The sequence below is a fragment of the Aphelocoma coerulescens genome, chromosome 5, assembly GCF_041296385.1.
Source record: "Aphelocoma coerulescens isolate FSJ_1873_10779 chromosome 5, UR_Acoe_1.0, whole genome shotgun sequence".
NCBI classification, from domain to species: domain Eukaryota; kingdom Metazoa; phylum Chordata; class Aves; order Passeriformes; family Corvidae; genus Aphelocoma; species Aphelocoma coerulescens.
The window spans coordinates 61,806,835-61,824,540 of NC_091019.1; the positions used below are offsets into that span (position 1 = coordinate 61,806,835).

Genomic DNA, 17,706 nt, shown 5'->3' on the forward strand with positions numbered 1-17,706 from the left:
ACCCAATGGTTCCCCTTCCACACCCATTGCCCCCTCTCTCCAAAATTTTCTGGTAAAATATAAGGGTAAAATGTTGCAGCAAGGATGCAGCAACTGCTTCCCTTGGACAGCAAAGTTTTAACACATGCTTAGATATTAATTTACTTTAAGCAAGCTGTTTTCATTTGCTTTCCTCTGGCTCCAAATACTCTACACTGAAATTATATATTAGAATTCAATTCCCTTAGTGCCATATCTTCAGAAAAAGATCTTAATGTGAAAACAGCATGGAAGTCCAAACCCAGTGTACTTCATTCTTTTTTAAAATTATCTTTTTCATTAGTATTTTTTTCATCATGCTGTTATAAATCTGAGTTGTCTCCAGTTCACTGTGGAAACATATTACCAACATAGACTCTTCCCTTAGCTATAACGAAGCATAAGCAAGACTTTGCAGGTTCAAGAAGAGAATCTGATCAAGAAGAGATTCTGAAGAGATTCTGAAGAGAATCTCAGTAAGTTTATTAAACACACACATTCCAGGTAATAAAATTAGTTATCAACACTTGCATATACATTTTATGCAGTTCAGGAAAAAAAAGATGGAGAGATTGGAAAACAACTGGAATCAGCAAACACACATTTTGAATTGGTCTGTTTCCCCTACTTTTTTATTTTTCCCAGGAGAAAAGTGTATGATAAATAAAATTCTATTCTGTTTGTTACCACTCAGATGTTCACTTTTTCTTGCATGGGTAATACAGCAGCTTTAGCAGTGAAGTCAAGAATGTGTTTGTTGGATGAGCTGCATTTGGGTTACACCCTGCTTTGTGTTACAAAGCCCCAGTAGTGCAAAGCAGACATGCCAGCTTATCTAGACAGTGGAGGAGAACCCTCCTGCATAGGATACCCACCAGTCTCCCTGGAAAAATGATGCTCAGACAGGTGATAAGAAGATACAAAAGCGTGGTCTGTAGAATAACTTGTATCACCTGTACCAGAAGTGCTCCTCTGTGCAGATTATTCTGTCTGCCTCTTGAGGACAGGCAGAACCTCTGTGTGACACCAAGTGATAACCTGTGAGTGTCACAGCACTGCCCTCAGGGCCTGTCTAGCCTGGATGTGACGAAAACCAGCACCAAGGACCAATTTTGGTCAAACAGCCAGTGCCAAAATTTGCATTAGTTAGATTTGCACAGCACCGTTGAAGTAAAGGAAGTGGCTGTGGTGCAGGAGGAGGCAGAATTTGGTGCCAGGTCTCAGTAAATGGCAAAAACAAACCATGGTGTGATTCACTACAGACAAACCTCTTCAGCAAAATATTTCCTGTATCTTGCTGTCATCAGCAGGAATGAAGAAAAGACAGTCCTCTCCTAGAGAGTGTGGAGAATGGGAGATTGGGCAGCTGATAACATTTGGAGATCTCAGCACCTCACTGCCTACATTCTACTGAGGATGAACATCCTCCTCTGTGTCACACACAGCACTGCAACAACAACCACTTAGCCAAGCAGCAGACTGAGACACGTCCTCTATCCATCATCTCCATGACTTCAGCTTACAGAGACAGGAAAAGAGATTAAAATGGAAAAGGACAATGTAGTCTGAAAAGTAACCACGTGACAGTGTCATCACCTCATCCAGCAAGGCTGCTCCTTGCATTGCTTTCACTTGGAGGCAGGGAGCACAATCCTTTTCTCCAGTGCTAGTTCAGCAGAGCCAGCAGCCCCTCTGCGAGGAGAACCTGGATCCTATTCCTGGCCTGCAAGAGAGCTCTTTCCCAACGTTAGGTGACATGATCTGGCATCATCTACTGCTCAGTATGCCAAAACGAGTCCCCTTCCATATCCCAAGGAGATATTACAGGATACCACAGGAGATCTGAAGAAGAGCCCTCAGCAAACTGAGTAGTGCTTTGAGGAATCCCAGAGAAACCATGGATCTGAAGCCCTCCCCTGTAATGCTCACACAAATGCTTTTCTGAATGAACCTCACTTCTAAAAATCACACTAACACATGGACAAAATGATGCAGAAAGGAGTGATTCAGGCACAAAGGTGGATGTGCAGTTTGTTCTGGTCTTTTTTGGTATTTGTGATGACAGAAGCCATAACTTCAAGTAAACATCTAAACATGCATTGTATAATGCAATATAAAACTGATGCTTGTTATCTCTTGTACAAACCTATGGCAATGCAGGCTAACAAGTGCACAGGGTGCCTAAATAAAAATACCAGTAGTATTTAGTCCTTATATCAATTGTTAGTACAGGAGAACAGTAGTAATGTCTAGGCACTTAAAAGTTGACAGAGAATTCAAGAGTGCTTTCTCATGCTGCCTGAAAAATTTATCATCCAGTCTACAGTGGTATCAAATGCTTATTTCTAGGACTTAGAAACACGATAATAAAAGGGAGAGGATGTGATTTGCATGCAGGTTAGCTTTTCTGTGAGCTATCTGCGTGGCAAGAATATTTGCAAACTTCATTAATTTAAACAAGGGCAGAGAGGGAAGAGAGAGTTTACCCCAGAAGAAAACAGCATCACCTCAGAATCAGTCTGTGATGATTAAGCCTATGACAAAATGAGCAAGACAGTGACCAAGGAAAGGATTTTGCAGGTATTCCCACTGCTTCTCCCTAGGGCTAATTATCTGGATGTAGAAAATGCAGGGCAAGCTGGAAAAGCAAGAACTAACCATGCTTCCCAGGCCTTGCCACCTGTGATACCCACGGCTGCTGACACTGAGCAGGCAGGTTAAAGCCGTGTGCCCTGCCAGAGCTGTTTTCTGCTGGCAGAGAACAAGGAGAGAACAGCCCTTAGTCCCAGGACCTGCAGGCTGCCCTGGTCACCTCTAGGACTCCAGCAGCATGTGCCACCTGCAGACCTGCGTCCCCTGCGACTCCTTCATTTCCTGCCAGTGGCTCTGCTCCTCCTCCCCGCTGCTGTTCTGGCCCATGGAGATCCAGCCGATCATCTCCTTGCGCTTCATGCTGCGCCTGTTGTAGATGGAGATCAGCAGGGTGACGTCAGAGAGCTGGAAGAGGGCGACCTGGAAGATGAAAGTTTCCTTGTAGACGGGGTTGGGCTGTCCCCGGCGGATGGAGGTCTTGCAGCGAGACATCTCCTGACCCACGGAGTTGCGCAGGCAGAGCTTTCCGTAGGTGTCTAAGACAAAAAAGAGGAAATGACAGGTTTGGTGCAGGTGGCAGACTAAATGAAAGCCCCTGGCAGTCAAAAAAACACCCCGAAAACTGTTCAGGTAGAGCAGCTGAGTCTGCAGTGAATAACAGTTGAGGGCTGGATTGCACCCCTTGGTAAAATCCATGGGATGAGAAGCAGAAGATGAAAACACCTCTTGGATTTTCTCATATTCAGCTGGGGAGAAAAGAAAACTGATGCATATTTCAGCCCCACTCTCTTGGAAAGAACAGGATGTCTGGTGTCCAGTCCCAGCAAACCCGTCTAAGACTAACCAAAACTATGAGTATCTCCACATCAAACAGTGTCTTCACCTTCCCTTCCTCTCCCTCACAATCAAGCTTCATTGGAGCTGTCTCACCCAGGCTTCCCTTGGCTGCCCTTGACTCTCCACCACTCTCTATGATCTATTCTTTGAGATACCAAAAAAAAAAAAAAAATAGGGTCTTGAAAAGGAAGGAAAAGAAACCTGCACACACAGTGAAATTATGTGATCTCCCATGATAGTTTCATGTTTTATCCAAATTCTCATATTACCTTTTTGCTGGACTCAAGGTCAATTTTATTTACAATTTAAGTCCATACAAGGAGTAAATATTCTTAGCAAATACAAGGAAGGGATGGTCCAATTTAGTGTTCCTGTAAATCTACTCTTTAAATTCCTGCTGCCCCCTGTATTAATCAGTTCTCCTCCATTACATGTTTGCTAATAGTGTGGTGTCAGAGCTCCCAGTGCTCCACAGACCCAGCTCAGTGTAAATTTTCACCTTGCTCTGCACATGACAGTGACAGATTGCTTGGCTAGACAAGTCCTCTGCTAACCCCTTCGTAAACTGTGCCTGGGTTCCTGCAAGTGAGTATTATTTCAGAGTGTGCTGAAGATAGGAAATAAATAACAAGCCTCCATCCCTTGTCTGCAGCATTTCTATCCTCTTCTGTTCCCGTTTGATGTGCTATTTTACGCGCTTATCTACTGAGCAACACAAGGTGTGAAATTACACTTCAGGTGTGAAAACACTTCCATGTCTCCAAAGCAGGGCTTCCCGCTCCTCTCAAACTGTTCCACTGAAAAAGCTGTCAGGAGGCTGACAATCAAGGAGCAAATTGTGAGCCTGCACAGCTGTACAGCTATCAAGTTACTGTGGGGAAAGTTCAGCCCAGTCCTTAGCTGGGGGTGCCAGCTTGGCTCCCAGCATAACACTGGGGATGAAGAGGATCTTGCCAGCAAGGACCTGCTTGTTACACAGAAAGGCAAAGCTTTGATTCAATTTCCTGATTGTGCCTGGGAAAGAAAAAAAAAGCTTTATTGAAAGGTGGACTAATTTCCACATTAATATTCAGTCTTGAGGGACTGAAATCTATAACAGCTTCAGACCCATCAGAAACACAAAGTCCAGCAGAGGACCCTCTCTTCCAGCTTGACTCAACGTGAAAGCAGACACAACTCCTACAGTACTTGTAGAGATGTCACTGTGCTTGGCACTGACACACTACAATGTGCACTGAAGCGTTCCTCATGTGTAAGTCCTGGCTGCTGGTCTAGGCTGCAGGGAACTCCCTGGAAATAAAGATAAGTAGGGATTTTATGCTTTTTTTAAATGTATTCATCTTTTTCTTTTTCTTTTTTTTTTTTTTTTTTTTTCTGAGAAGGGATTTTCGAAATATTGGAAGAACTCTGCCTGGCTGATTTTTAAATACAAACAATTAGTACAATTCTCTGTTTGAACTTCAACATTTTTCTTTCTCTTCACATCCAACCCAGGATTACCTTCCTATGCTATTTTCGGGAAAGGTCCCACACACATGGCTACATCTCTTTTTCTAAGAAGACAGGGAAAGGACTGAGGTCTAGATTTCACTTTTAGTATACCTCGTTGTCATCCTTCCTTCCGACTTTCACCAGTAGTGGCAGCTCAGGTGGGATTCATCACACCTCACTGCAGGCACATTCATTTGAACAGTCCCCAAAGGAGCCAACCAATTCATAATCAAAAAAGCAGATGGCATAATTCAGCAGTGATCTAGCAGCCAGTGACACCATTACAGATGATTTAGCAAGCACCACAGCTAAAATGCCTCATAGGAGACTGTTTCAGCATGTCCCAGGTAATTTTGCAGGCAATGAATGGATGAGTTTCTTACAGTCATAAACTCTGGGATGTCACATCTTGCAAGTGAGGGGTAACACAGCTGGCTTTGAGGAAAAATGAGCAGCACACCACCAATGACCTAAAGTCAGAAAAGTTGGATTTTCTTTAATATACCTCAAATTTCTACGTAATTCTGCACCAAGACCCTGTCTGTACAGTAGCAAGGCAGGTGGGGATTCTGCTTGTATCATCTGGATCAGACTGGAAGGAGACTGTGCTCAAGGCAGAGCTAATACCAGGAGCCCTATTCCCCCCCAGGAAAACACGGGCACAAAACCAGTGCAAGTGACTACTAAACCAGGCTGCTAATTCTCCTCAAACTTATTCCACTGGGTGTATTTTACCAGCCAAAAGAATCAAGCTTGCCTGAACAGAAATAAAAGAGTAGGTGTGGATCGGTTATTTAGCATCTGAAATTTGATTTGCAGAGTTGGTACTGTTGGTACTGTTGAGCTGTTATGCTGCTTCACTAAACAAATTTTAAGATTGTAGTTTTCCCCTCCTGCACTGCGCTCTTTGCAGCATCTTTTTACGTGTCTCATCAGAAAACGCAGCTCATCTTGTGGGGAAATCTGGTCCTCTGGGATGGAAAGCTCTCCCCTGTTGTTGACTTTGCCAAAGAAAACCCATCCCCAGTTACACAGTGAAATTAGTGGAGCTACAGCAAGGATGAACTTGACAATTTACTGAGGAATGTATGTGTAAGAGCATCTATTCATTATGAAGGCAAACATTTTCCATCTAATTACATGCTCAGGTTCAGTAATGGCCTCATTACCGTGGTGTCTCAGCACTCTGTGCTCTTCAGAGTGTTTACTTTTGTGCCACCTCCATCAAGCACAAAAGGAAAGGAGAAATTAGGGCTGACATTCTTTAAAATGTCTAAGTGCTCACCTTCTATTTAGGCACCCATCTCACTGAAATGAAGAAGAGCAAGACCTCTTAATATCTGGGAGTGTCTGAGACTGCAGCTTGCCCACAGTTACACAAAAGTCTGTGAAGATTCAAGAACAAGGTCTAATTTTGCCAGTATCAATTTTAGCACCACATCTACCAGGCTCTCATTTCCATACAGGTTTTGGAACAGAAGTTCTCACTGCAGAGCATTTTTACTGTGAACTCATCTTGCCTCTCTGGTGTGAGTGGACTGGACAATGTTCATGTATACATAAAATATCAACACCTCTGCATTTAATACCAGAGTGAAAAGTACTAAATCAAGGAATGCTGCAAGAAGCCAGACACATTGTGGGCTAGTGCTGCATCTTCTTACTCCAGAGGGCTGGGCAAACCTCTCCTCGTGGAGACTGCTCTGTCTCCATCGACACTGCCCCAACCATCAAACACCTCTCGAGAGCTCATCTACAAAGGCAATCAGTTTTTCTGGAAGTCTTCTAATGACCCATTTCTGTCATGATTCTTCTGAGGAAACTAACTGATAATGACAACTCAGGGGAATAATCAACTGTAATTTATGCGCTCCTGTTTTTGGAGCAGGGACCATAGCGTGTGTTCTGCTTTCACTTACACTAAGCACCACCATTACTAGTAAAGCTGACCCGTGAGCAAGAGCACTGCAAATACAAAAGCATCCAACCCCCTGCTTGAATTTATATTTAGAAAGGAAGTAAACAACCAAAGACTCCTGACCCCTCACGTCTGTGGACTGCAGGGTACCGCACAGCGCCGCGCGGACTTTCCCACCCGCGCTCCAGGCAAGCTAGCTCATTTCCAAAAGCAGGATAACCATGTCAGCATGCTGCAATCCAGACTAATAACAGCCACAGCAAAAGAAAGCCTTGGGCCTGGAGCTTAATTTCCCCCAGCTGGCAAGCCCACGCTCCCAGCCTACATAATAAACGGCAGCACCGCTTGGCGAAGCAGCCCCAGACCTACTCTGTGCTGCTCTGTACAGGCAGCTCAATGTGAGGTCTCAGTTTGAGGCCCAGAAGACCATTAGCCCTGGCTTTGCCTCCCCTTTCAACCAGCAGTGGGGCAGAACACTGAACATTCACACTCAGAGCTGGGCTCACTGCAGCTGGATCAGTAAAATAGCAGGGAGGAGAATTAGACCCAAGCTTTTGATCTCAAACCCTTGTCATGAACGTCTGGATTAAGGCAGTTTATGGCCTACTCTGTAAATCATACAAGAGCTGAGAGCTGCCTACTACATTGCTGAGAAGCCAACTTTCCTTTCCCTGTTCCACCAAGCCTCTCCTTCTCAGGTTCCCTCTCCCGGGGCTGGCAGCTCTCTCACAAGGGAGAGGCTGGGATCTGGCAACCTTCACAACATGTGAGTCATCAGAGAACAGACCAGCAGCACCTTTAATTTAAAGTGCAGCAGAAAGGAATGCGCTGCTCCCTGGAAGCACTGTTTGGCCCAAGGGGAGGGAATTGCCAGCAGCGGTGACATGCAGGAGGGGCAAGAGATGAGGGCTCCCTGGAAGGACCTGCACAGGTCTCTCAGGAAGGAAAGCTCCTTCCGGAGCACCTTGGAGCTCGGTTCCTCAGTGATCCTCCTCTACTGCCTCACCACTCCACAGCCACTCCATTTCACAGCACCAGTCCTCTCCTGGGACACGTGTCAGGCTGCAGAGCCAGCTCACCACCTGCCTGCACTCCCCAGCCCCGAGGAGGTGCAGCTTCAGTCCGGGCTGACACAGCTAAAGCAGAACACAGACACCTCTCCAGATGCACAGCGTGACTCTCGTCTAATAAGGGCATTTCTACTCTTTTCCACATTAACGCGTTGCTGCTGCCTCAGAGAGGGGGTTGGAACTTTACCAGAGGAAGCAGGGATGCACAGCTGAGCAGGTCAGGAAGCACGGATACACACCTTCCCAGCAACGGGAGGAGCAGGATGTAAGGATGCTTAAGGCCGGCTTTGAGCACCTCCAGCAGCAGCGCCCACTGGCGTGCCTTGATTACACAGCCTGCCGTCAGATCTCCTGCAAACACTGCTCCGTAGTGCCACTGCAGATTTGCACTAAACATTCAGCTCCAGCTGAAAATTGGAATTAGGATTGTTCCACTCTGGTAGAAAGGGCTTTCTTCTTCTGCTTGTTTTGGGAGGGGAAAAAATATGTGGGGTTTTTTTCCTGTTCACAGCTGTGGGAGTGGGAGAGCACCACCATATATCCACTTCAAACGCAGTCCTTTGATTCAGAAAGGTCTTTGTTTTTATAGGCAGCAACTGTATCATGGACTATGCTTTTCACAGACCTTTTAGAAACATAAAGCTATTGAAAACACTACTGGATAGCCACACACTGTCCCTGAATGTCTAATTACTATGGAATATCCACCATAAAAATCTCACAGTCACTCCTTGAAAGTCCATTCTTCACTTGTTTTGATTGTGACACAAGTTCTCCTAAGTCTGATCTGTCCCAGGTCCCACATGTGGTGGGAAGAGTTGTACCCAGACAGTCCATCCACTCAACAGTACCCAGTACCACACACAGCAGTAAATCTATAAAAATATGGCAAATGCTGGTTCTCTCACAAACACTCTCGAATCTCCAGCAATTTGTGACTCAAGAACTTCCTCAGCCAGAGGCTTTGTATTTAACAGTCCTCTGTGGAACCTTCTCTGCGAGTTTCTCCTGTGCTGCACAGAACTGAAGCAGGCTTCCAGCATCCATGACATTCTGTAGTGAGGAATTCAACAGCGTAGGGAGGAGCTGTCTCCTCTTCAGAACCCGCTCCCTTCTCGCCTCCTTTTACCGTCCTTTGGTATTGTATCAGGAGAAGACAACAAATTACTGTGTCAATTCACTTTCTCAATGACACTTCGAGACCTCTGTGAATCCTCCCCCATCTTCCTTTGTTGTAGCTTTGTAGGAGGCACAGTCTATTCAGCTACAGCTCACTGGAAGCTGTTCCCATTCCCCTGATGGTCTCCAACGCTCCTCACCATATCTTTTCAGTTCTGCCATATTCTGTTTGAACAGAGGAAGACAGAACTGTACACAGTATTCATTCCACCAGTGACTGGATATTTACAATCAAATATTAATTTTCCATTTTGTCCACCTTAAATTTGAGTGTTTTTTCACTACTATTGATGACCCTTGAGTTGACATTTTCCTGCAGCTATTTATGGTAAGCCTAGTATTTCACTCCCAAGTGGCTCTGAGTCCATCCAGATCACATTTGAATTTTACCTGTGTCCCCATGCAATACCTTACACTCATCCACACTTCCTCTTCCACCTCACTGCCCAGCTGCTCATTACTGAGACATCCTCCTGGGGCTCCTTGCATCTGGCCTCATCTTTTCCACCCAGAACAAAGCTTCCTCAGCTGTTTTTATTGCAGGCTTATTCCAGCTATATTCAAGGATGGGCAACAAGGAGATGCAAAAGGAGAGGTGGTTTTCTACAAATCTACTGTCACTGACTGGCAAGCACTCAGCAGCAAGAAACTTCCCAGCACAGCTACTGCTCTGTTATCCAATGTCTGGAGGACTGAATCCACCCCAGCTTGCCCTGGCACAGATCCCTCTCCTATTACTGATGACATGGGAACATGAATCACAAAGCTTTAGGAGCTCAAGCAAGTTCCCTGTTCAGAGCAAGATATGCAGGTTAAAAGTTAATTTCTTTTATTCAGCTTCCTGGTCTGCTTTGAAGTAATTAAAGGAATTAACCTGTGCCTTAGTTCTCCAGGAATGTAACAGGGATAATAACTTTTCTTCCCTCAAAAATAAGCTGATAAAATAAAATCCACTAATGGCTTTCAAGCACTCTGACCCCAGAGCAACTAGGATCCTAATTTAAAGATCCTCATTTAAAGATCCTGATTTTTCCTATGGGAGCATTTTCTGTACTTGTTGGCATTGTTACCTGTGGCTGAGGTAGATGTTTGTTTTCAGACAAGTCTTTGCTTCAAGAATTTCTCCTGTTCCCCACAGAAATCCTGAGAGCTTGTTCTCTCCCCTCCTGTCTTTTCCAGCATCAGTGCTATTGTATTTGTTTAATGGGGTTAATATGCTGCTGGTATAATAATGATCATGCACGGATGCAATTATTATGTGTGATTAATTCTGCAGCTGCAGAAAAGCTTGGAGGACTTAGGCGAGGGAATAACTTCACAATAGTTCTTCTCACAGTACATTACAAGCAGACACAAACCCCAAAAGAAATGCAGAAGGGAACAGAAGGAAGGCTGGATTAGAGGAGACAGAGCTGTACCCAGCAGAGCAGCTGATGAAGGTTTAGCATCACATGGGAAGAGACATTTCTGTGTTTTGTGTCTATGCACTGACTAGCTCAAATGATTCCTAGTCCATCACTGTGATCCCAAGATACCACTTCCATGCACATAGTATGTAACTGGTCATAAATTTTTAAAGACATTTCTGCCAGTGGCGTAGGCTTCTCTTGTTACTTTTGTTTTTAAATAATAAACACCCTTTAAATGGGCACACTGCATTTTGTTCTAAGAAGATACAAGACAACAGACCAAAATATGAACTCCTACAAAATGATAGCACAGGTTAATGATTTTTACAAGAAGCAAGGAGATGCACAGCACACAAGCCATTAGCACTAAAATACCAACAGTGTCCACATCTGACAAAACTGTAGATGCTTTTCTGCGTGATGCTTTTTGGCACACACAGATAATTTATGGTCTGATGCTGGAGCCATACTCTTGAGTGCTCTTAAGTGCTCTGAGTGATAATGGATCTCTTTGTGTGATCAGGGATTGTAAGCTTAGGCCTATAACTCAGCATGTTCCCCAGAACAATACCTGGACACTTATCCTTGACCAAACTATTCTTAAGTCCCACATTTGTGACCTGAAGACACTGTCTGCATGATTTAAGTTTCTGTAAGCTGCTCATCTGTTTTCTAACCCATTTATTACCCACGTAAGCACCCATGACTTTGACATTTACCTGACTCAGTTTAAAGGTTTAAGTGAAGGAGAAAATGTGCCCAGGAAACACTGAGACATGCACCATCTCCCTTTTCTTCTCTAGAAAATCATCTGTTTCAGCCTCTGCAGTCTTTAACACCTAAAATCACCAATGCCCCAGTCCAGTTCTTTCTTCTGCACCCAGTGAAATCCCTGTGCAAGGATGGCAAGAAGGCAGCACGCATGCTGTGGGTCTACAGGAGGGAGAGAACAGAGTCAAGGTGGGCAAAAAGCAGAGATGGAGACTTTGCTGTTGTGCAAAACTCCTTTGCCATTCCCCAAAGCTGCAGCTGTCGGCTGCTGGGCTGTGACAGGAACCCATGTGGGTCCTGTATAGGGTCTGGGTATGCAGGGCTGGGGATGGAGAGGGATTCTGCCCATTGGTTTCTCTCAGCCTTACCATAAATGGCTGCCCTGAATAGCAGTTTGGACTCGGTATTTAAGTGTTCCACAGCGCTATTATATCCGAAATTTCCATGATACTTTAAAGAAATCACTCCCTGTGAGCCTCGAACAACAGAACCTTAAATAGGACCTATTTAACAAAACACAAGGGCTCTTTACTCGCCCTCCAGAAAGGGGCACAGCAGTTTTAGCTTTCACCTTGTGAAGGACTTATTGAGCATCTCATTCAGCCAGCAGCATGTTTCAGACATAACGATCGGCCCTCACAGCACTCCTCTGCAGTGCCTGAGGGGTTATCAGTGAAATGCTACTCCAGCACCGAGACAAGGGCTGGTTTCCTTCCTTCTTTTTAATTTCTTTCAGTTTCTGCTTCACTGGGTTTTCCTCTTCTCGCCACACTACTGAGGGCTTTACAGCACAGAGGAACAATTCAGAAGGCAGACGCAACAATGTGACTTGGAATAAAAGAAGTAGATTTTGATAGGTTCAGAGTTTGCCTATAATCATTTATGGATGTCTGTGTTTCACCCAAAAGTTGATCTGGCACTGAGAGACATTGGTCTGACACTGGTCTGTATCATCTGGATACAGAAAGGATGGAATTCCCTTTATGAGAAAAAGAAGTAGGCATTACAGATGCCTGAAAATTAATTTGGACTATCCTTCTCAAGGACTTACTGCAGCTCAGGCACCAAACCAACCTACTCTAAGGCAATTTCCGTTTTATCCTTTAGGACTGGAGGAAGGGAACTCAGCTGTTGCAACAACTCAAATCTTCCTTCTGCAGAAGAATTTCTTGTGCAGCAGTGGAGAACTCGCAGCAGGAGGGTCCCCAAAGGGCCCAGAGCACCAGGTCACCCAGCACTCAGCAGCACAGCATGGGGACTAAACGAAGTGTAGCCCTGGGAAACACTTAATGGCACCAGGCAAGGCCTCTGTGGGTCACATGGTAACATTTAAACGCTTGGGAAGCGCTTCTTGTTTTTTTTTTATGGATCTGCTGAGAATTACTCTGTGCTTTGGGTACAACAGCACTTTTGCCATAATCAGATATTGTAAAGGTTTGTGCCATAAAGCAGATATTCAGATATTACTGTTCCATCAGCTATGATTCCCGCCAATTGCCTTCCAATATTTATCAGCACGTGTATCTGAAATAACACTTAATTTTCAACCAGGTACTCTGCAAGGAAACCCAGCTCAGAAACGCTGTAGTTGAATATCTTGAGGAAGAAAATAAAAAAGCAAATTTTGGCTCAACGGCGCTATTTAATAGCAGTGGAAGTACTTACCAGGTGGCCTATTAATTGCGAGGTTTCGGAAATGACTGCCTTTGATCATCTCCACTGACAGCCTCCCTGTAGTGGCATTGTATGACAGTCCCACGAGCAGCTCTGGCACCCCTCCATGCGACAGGGACTGTGTTGAAGAAGTGCTATCACTGTGAGAGATTGCTGACAGACTCAGCTGAGAATCTGCACTCTGCAGGGAAAGAGCACTGAGAGAATCATCAGGACAGTCACCACCCCACCCCCCCTTAATTTATATCTTGTGGCCTTGTTTAGTAAGATCTCTCTTAAGAAATTACAATAACTGAGAATTAATTATGCTGGGGCACCAGAAGAATCAGAGCGTCACTTTTACAAAAACACATCTCTGAACTTTCTCTTTAAAGATGAGGAACTCTGAGTGAAGTGTTATCACGAGTGTAAATCAAAGCCTCTGAGATTAGCAAACATCCTACTACACTAATACTCTACATCTCCTTGATAATGGCTTTTGGATGGAATATACTTTTCAGTTTGGCAGTTTTTGGCCGTGTACTGTGCATTTTCTTACTTTCTCTCCTTGCTACCACAACACTTTCTCTATTCTCCTCTTCACGTGGAGTACGATGTTTTATTCATTTCATGTGCACAACCTTCTTCCAAGCTTTTTGTAGACAATGAATCATGACAGAGTTCAACTACACAAATTGATTGGCATAGCCAGAGCTGGATACAACTCTGATGTGCGTGGAAAACTAAGAAGCAGCACAGCCAGTTCCTCTTCACATGACCCACCTCTCCCCTTCCACCTGTCATGTAGAGGAGTACTACTAAGCATTTCTGGCAAGATGGAAACCACACAGTGTGGAGATCCACAAGCTGGTATCTAGGGCCAAGTGAAGTAGCTCCTGCACTGGCAGTACCTACACAGTGGTGCACAAGAACCACTGTCCTTATTGAAATTAAGACTAATTATGCCTTGGTGGTTCCCAGACCAACCTACTGTTTCTGAATGGCACAGCATGTGATGGCTCGTGCAGATGTAGTAGATCCACATGATTTTGTGTAAACTTGCTAGCTGAGCTACTGTTAATAAAGCACAGCTTTGCACAGGGAAGAAATGCCCTGTGCTTCCCCTGACTGACAACTTTTTAAGTGACAGCATGTCAGATCCACCAGTCACGCACTGACGGCCCTGGATGAAAGACTTCAAGAACACCCTGTTCACCAAAAAGCAAACAATTTTATGGACTCCATCTGTCTTTCATCAAACTTACACTCAGGTTACTCCTTGGTTCCAAGAGCAGTGTCACCTTCACTTCCCCTTCCTGGCTGATGCCGCTCAGGTAGAACAGCTGCTCCCCCATCATCTTGTCCCCAACCATCTTGTGCACAGCGTAGAGGCGGAAGCGAATGGCGTGGCTGCTCAGCTCCTGTGGTTCCAGCTTGCTGAAGGTGATTTTATCCTGGAAGATGGGGGTGGGTCCTCTCTGCACACTTGTCTTACCCCTCTGTTTCTTGCCCGGCATCAGAACCGCGTGCACTTGCCAGGTGTTCACACCACTGCGGTCCTTGTCCGGGATGTCCCTGGCCTCCAAGATAGTGGCTACCAGCTTTTGACTTGAGGATTTATAGGTGAAGATGACATCCAGGTCACCACATTTGCAGATGGGCTCATGGGCACCATGATGAGCTGGCACACTGTTCACTTCGCTGTGTTCCTGCAAAGAGAAGGACGAAGTAAAACCTCCACTGGAGTTCAACCGCCTCTGTGATTCCAGCTCCATTTAAAAAGAAATTGTTCTCCTCACTTGTGCCTGCAAGTATAGGCAGTTGCTGTGTGAAATATGGATCCCACTGTTTCTGGAAATGCCAATGATAGTTAATTGCCTGATTTTGTGTAATAGTCCCCCTACTCTCTAGTAAGCAACAGCCCTTGTTGAAACGTTTCCAACAAAAAGTTTCATCAATTTTTAAGTGTTTTGCAGGAGACAGTTAATTTGGCAAACATTCTACATAGAGAAAAACTAAACAAAGGGGTTTTTTACATTTCATTCATGTCAGTTTTGAGGCACTAACAAAACAGTTTGATCTACTTAACCTGTTACTTTGAACATACACTGGAATTTTTTTCAAGGTGGATTTTTTTACAATTTCAAAATCCAGCAATTCAGCCAAATCTGCTAACTTTTTGGATATTTTGTTCTGTTAGAAACTTTAAAAGAATTAAGAACTGTGTTAAAGAGGAAATCACCATGTCAGAGTTTCTTGTGGAATAGAAATTCCATTTCTGGATGCCGACTCATGATTAAATACTTTTCCTACAGCTAAAGCAATGATAATGGGGAAAAGTAATCTGATTAAATACATATTGATTCTTTACACCCCTCTAAAATCTCCCAAGAGAAGCATCTGTTCCTTCTGTTCAGTTTGGGTACTAATACATTCAGAATAAAAATCCAAAATAAACAATCACAACATGTGCAGACCAATTCACACACAGACTTTTACCTACTTTTAAAACAAAAACCATCTTGATAAAACAAGATAAAACCATGGATGCTCACCTTACCTTTTGCTGAGTGGGCGTGTGGGTTTCTGTTCAATAGTGCTTTTTTATCTTAGAGCTAGAATGTGCTTCATGTGATAAAGGGGTTGCTATAGTGATCAGTGATTTGTATTTAAACATGAGTATGCACTGTACTAGGGAAAGATTTTCAGTTAATAGCCAGAAGGTGAACTAAGGCCTGTCACCAGCATCTGAGTCACCCTCCTCCTCAAACATTTATCTTCTTTTCACATTTCAAGTAACACTTCTTTCCAACACAGGAATCTTTTTGTTCAGAGAACAGATGATGGGCCACGGGACGTCTGGTGTAAGTCCCTTCAGAAGTGTCTGGGGTAGCGTGTCTCAAACGGGGCCTCAGATAAACATCAAAATCTTTGTTTACTTCCTGTCAATCTACTTTTCAAGTGCTCAGATTCATTTGCCATGACATGCAAAGCTCCAGATTTTCACAGTTTCAGAGGTGCTTAGGACTTGTGCACACGAACACAAAAGTCCGAGTGTGCGGATTAGAGATCTGCTGTTGTACATCTTGCAGAAGTAATGTCAAAAGGAGAACAACACACAAAATTACTTGGTTGGCTACAAAAACACCTTTCTGTATGAACAGCAGGCTGCTAAAAACAAAAATGCCAGGCAGGCCAGGTTGGCTGGAGAGAGCGTGGTGTTACGAAAATGTTAAGTGTTCCTGTGTAGCAGTCAAGTTATTTCTGTCTGGTTGATGAAATAATATTTAATAGGAAATGGGATTGGGCTTGATTCATATTTCACTCCATATTTTCATCCCTCCACACTTTTATCTGTGCATTTGCTATTGAGGAAATAGAATCAAGGCACATTCAAGGACTGCTGCTAAGGTGTGGAGACAACTGTGCTTGAGGCATAACTGCTTTCATCTACACACCTGAGCTGGAGAATGTGAACTCCAGTGCATCAGCACAAACCCACAGGAATGAAAATCCAAGAGACACTTTCCTGCCCTAAGAGGGCTGGGTATCTCACCTTCTGGCAGTGTGTAGGGCAGAGCAAAGGTCAGATATCTGAGTTTTGACCAAACAGAAAAGATCTGGATTTCAGGAAATCTCAAACTGCGCTACTAGAGCCGTGGCCAGATCCACTGCAGAGAAGACTGCATGAACTGGAGGCAGAGAGGGAAAGCGAAATGCCAAACTCCTTGGCAGTAAGCTTTCCATGGGAACCCATGCTTTGGAGACCTCACAGGCTGGCCCTTCCTGAGAGCACTGTGCTATCCACAACTCACCCTCATGCAGGTTTGCTACACACCTACAAATCTTCCTTCTGTGGAAGTCATTGACAGAATTCCCCTCTGCTTTCGGAGCCCAGCTGGGCTACGAGTGCTTTGTGAATGTGTTGGTTATACAGGCACTTGAATTGGAATCCAAGGAAAGATTGGGGTTTAGATGCTTCATCTGAATTTCTTTCTTTCCCTCTTCCCAGCACAGTTGTTGAGAGGCCAAGCCAAGTATCCTGATTGATACTGTACATCTAACCCGGTCGTTCAGGACAGCCAGCATCTACTTCACTAAGTAAAATAAGTCCATTTCTGCCAGAGGAACCTGAAAGAGCAGCTAATTATGGACAAGGCTTGAAATGGTACTTGTGGTTCCACTGCAGGGGCATAAAATTACCATTTCTGTCTCTAAAGAGAGGTCCTCTGAGTGGAGCATAATAACACCTGGACATTTCTGGCATGTCAGAACATTTAGTTCCCGCAATAAAAAGGTCTTTCATTAATCCACACAATACCTTTGAATGAGAAGCTGCTTGTAAGAGATAAACTGTGTCTTGGGCATTTCTGCTCCAGTATACTGGAACCCTTCTTTGCAGTTTTAAAATGTAGGCACCAGGAGCAAAACAAGCAATGCATTCCAAAGGAGTACAAGAGGACACTGGAGACACTGTGGCACACGTGAACCGTGGCAAAGCACATCAAACGTGGAAAAGGAGAAATGAGCCTCAGATGGGCAAACAGCCACACAGCAAAGAGAGGGCAGGGCTGCTGCCACACAGCTCCTATGTGGTGTGTAGTGTTTTGTGGGACTGGGTTGTGCAACAAAGCAAAATGCTGCTCCAAACACCCCTTAGGGTTGGAGCAGCTGTACCAAGGAGCTGCCTTCCAACTTTGAACTGGCTGCAGGCAGCCTGCTCCGAGGATAGGGACCTTCCCTCAAAGCCTTGTTTCTCATAGTCTGA

General features: G+C 44.5%; 1 protein-coding gene across 1 annotated transcript in view; it reads right to left on the bottom strand.

Moving 5' to 3' along the window:
• Positions 1–397: 397 nt before the first annotated feature.
• Positions 398–17,706, bottom strand: part of SYT16 (synaptotagmin 16) — a 93,301-nt gene continuing 75,992 nt past the window's right edge. Inside the window, exons 8-10 of the mRNA XM_069018500.1 lie at positions 14,204–14,647; positions 12,951–13,140; positions 398–3,146 (exon numbers count right to left, since the gene is read on the bottom strand). Of these exons, the coding sequence (XP_068874601.1) occupies positions 2,833–3,146; positions 12,951–13,140; positions 14,204–14,647 (948 nt within the window). The 3' untranslated portion in view covers positions 398–2,832. The remainder of the gene's footprint in view (positions 3,147–12,950; positions 13,141–14,203; positions 14,648–17,706) is intronic.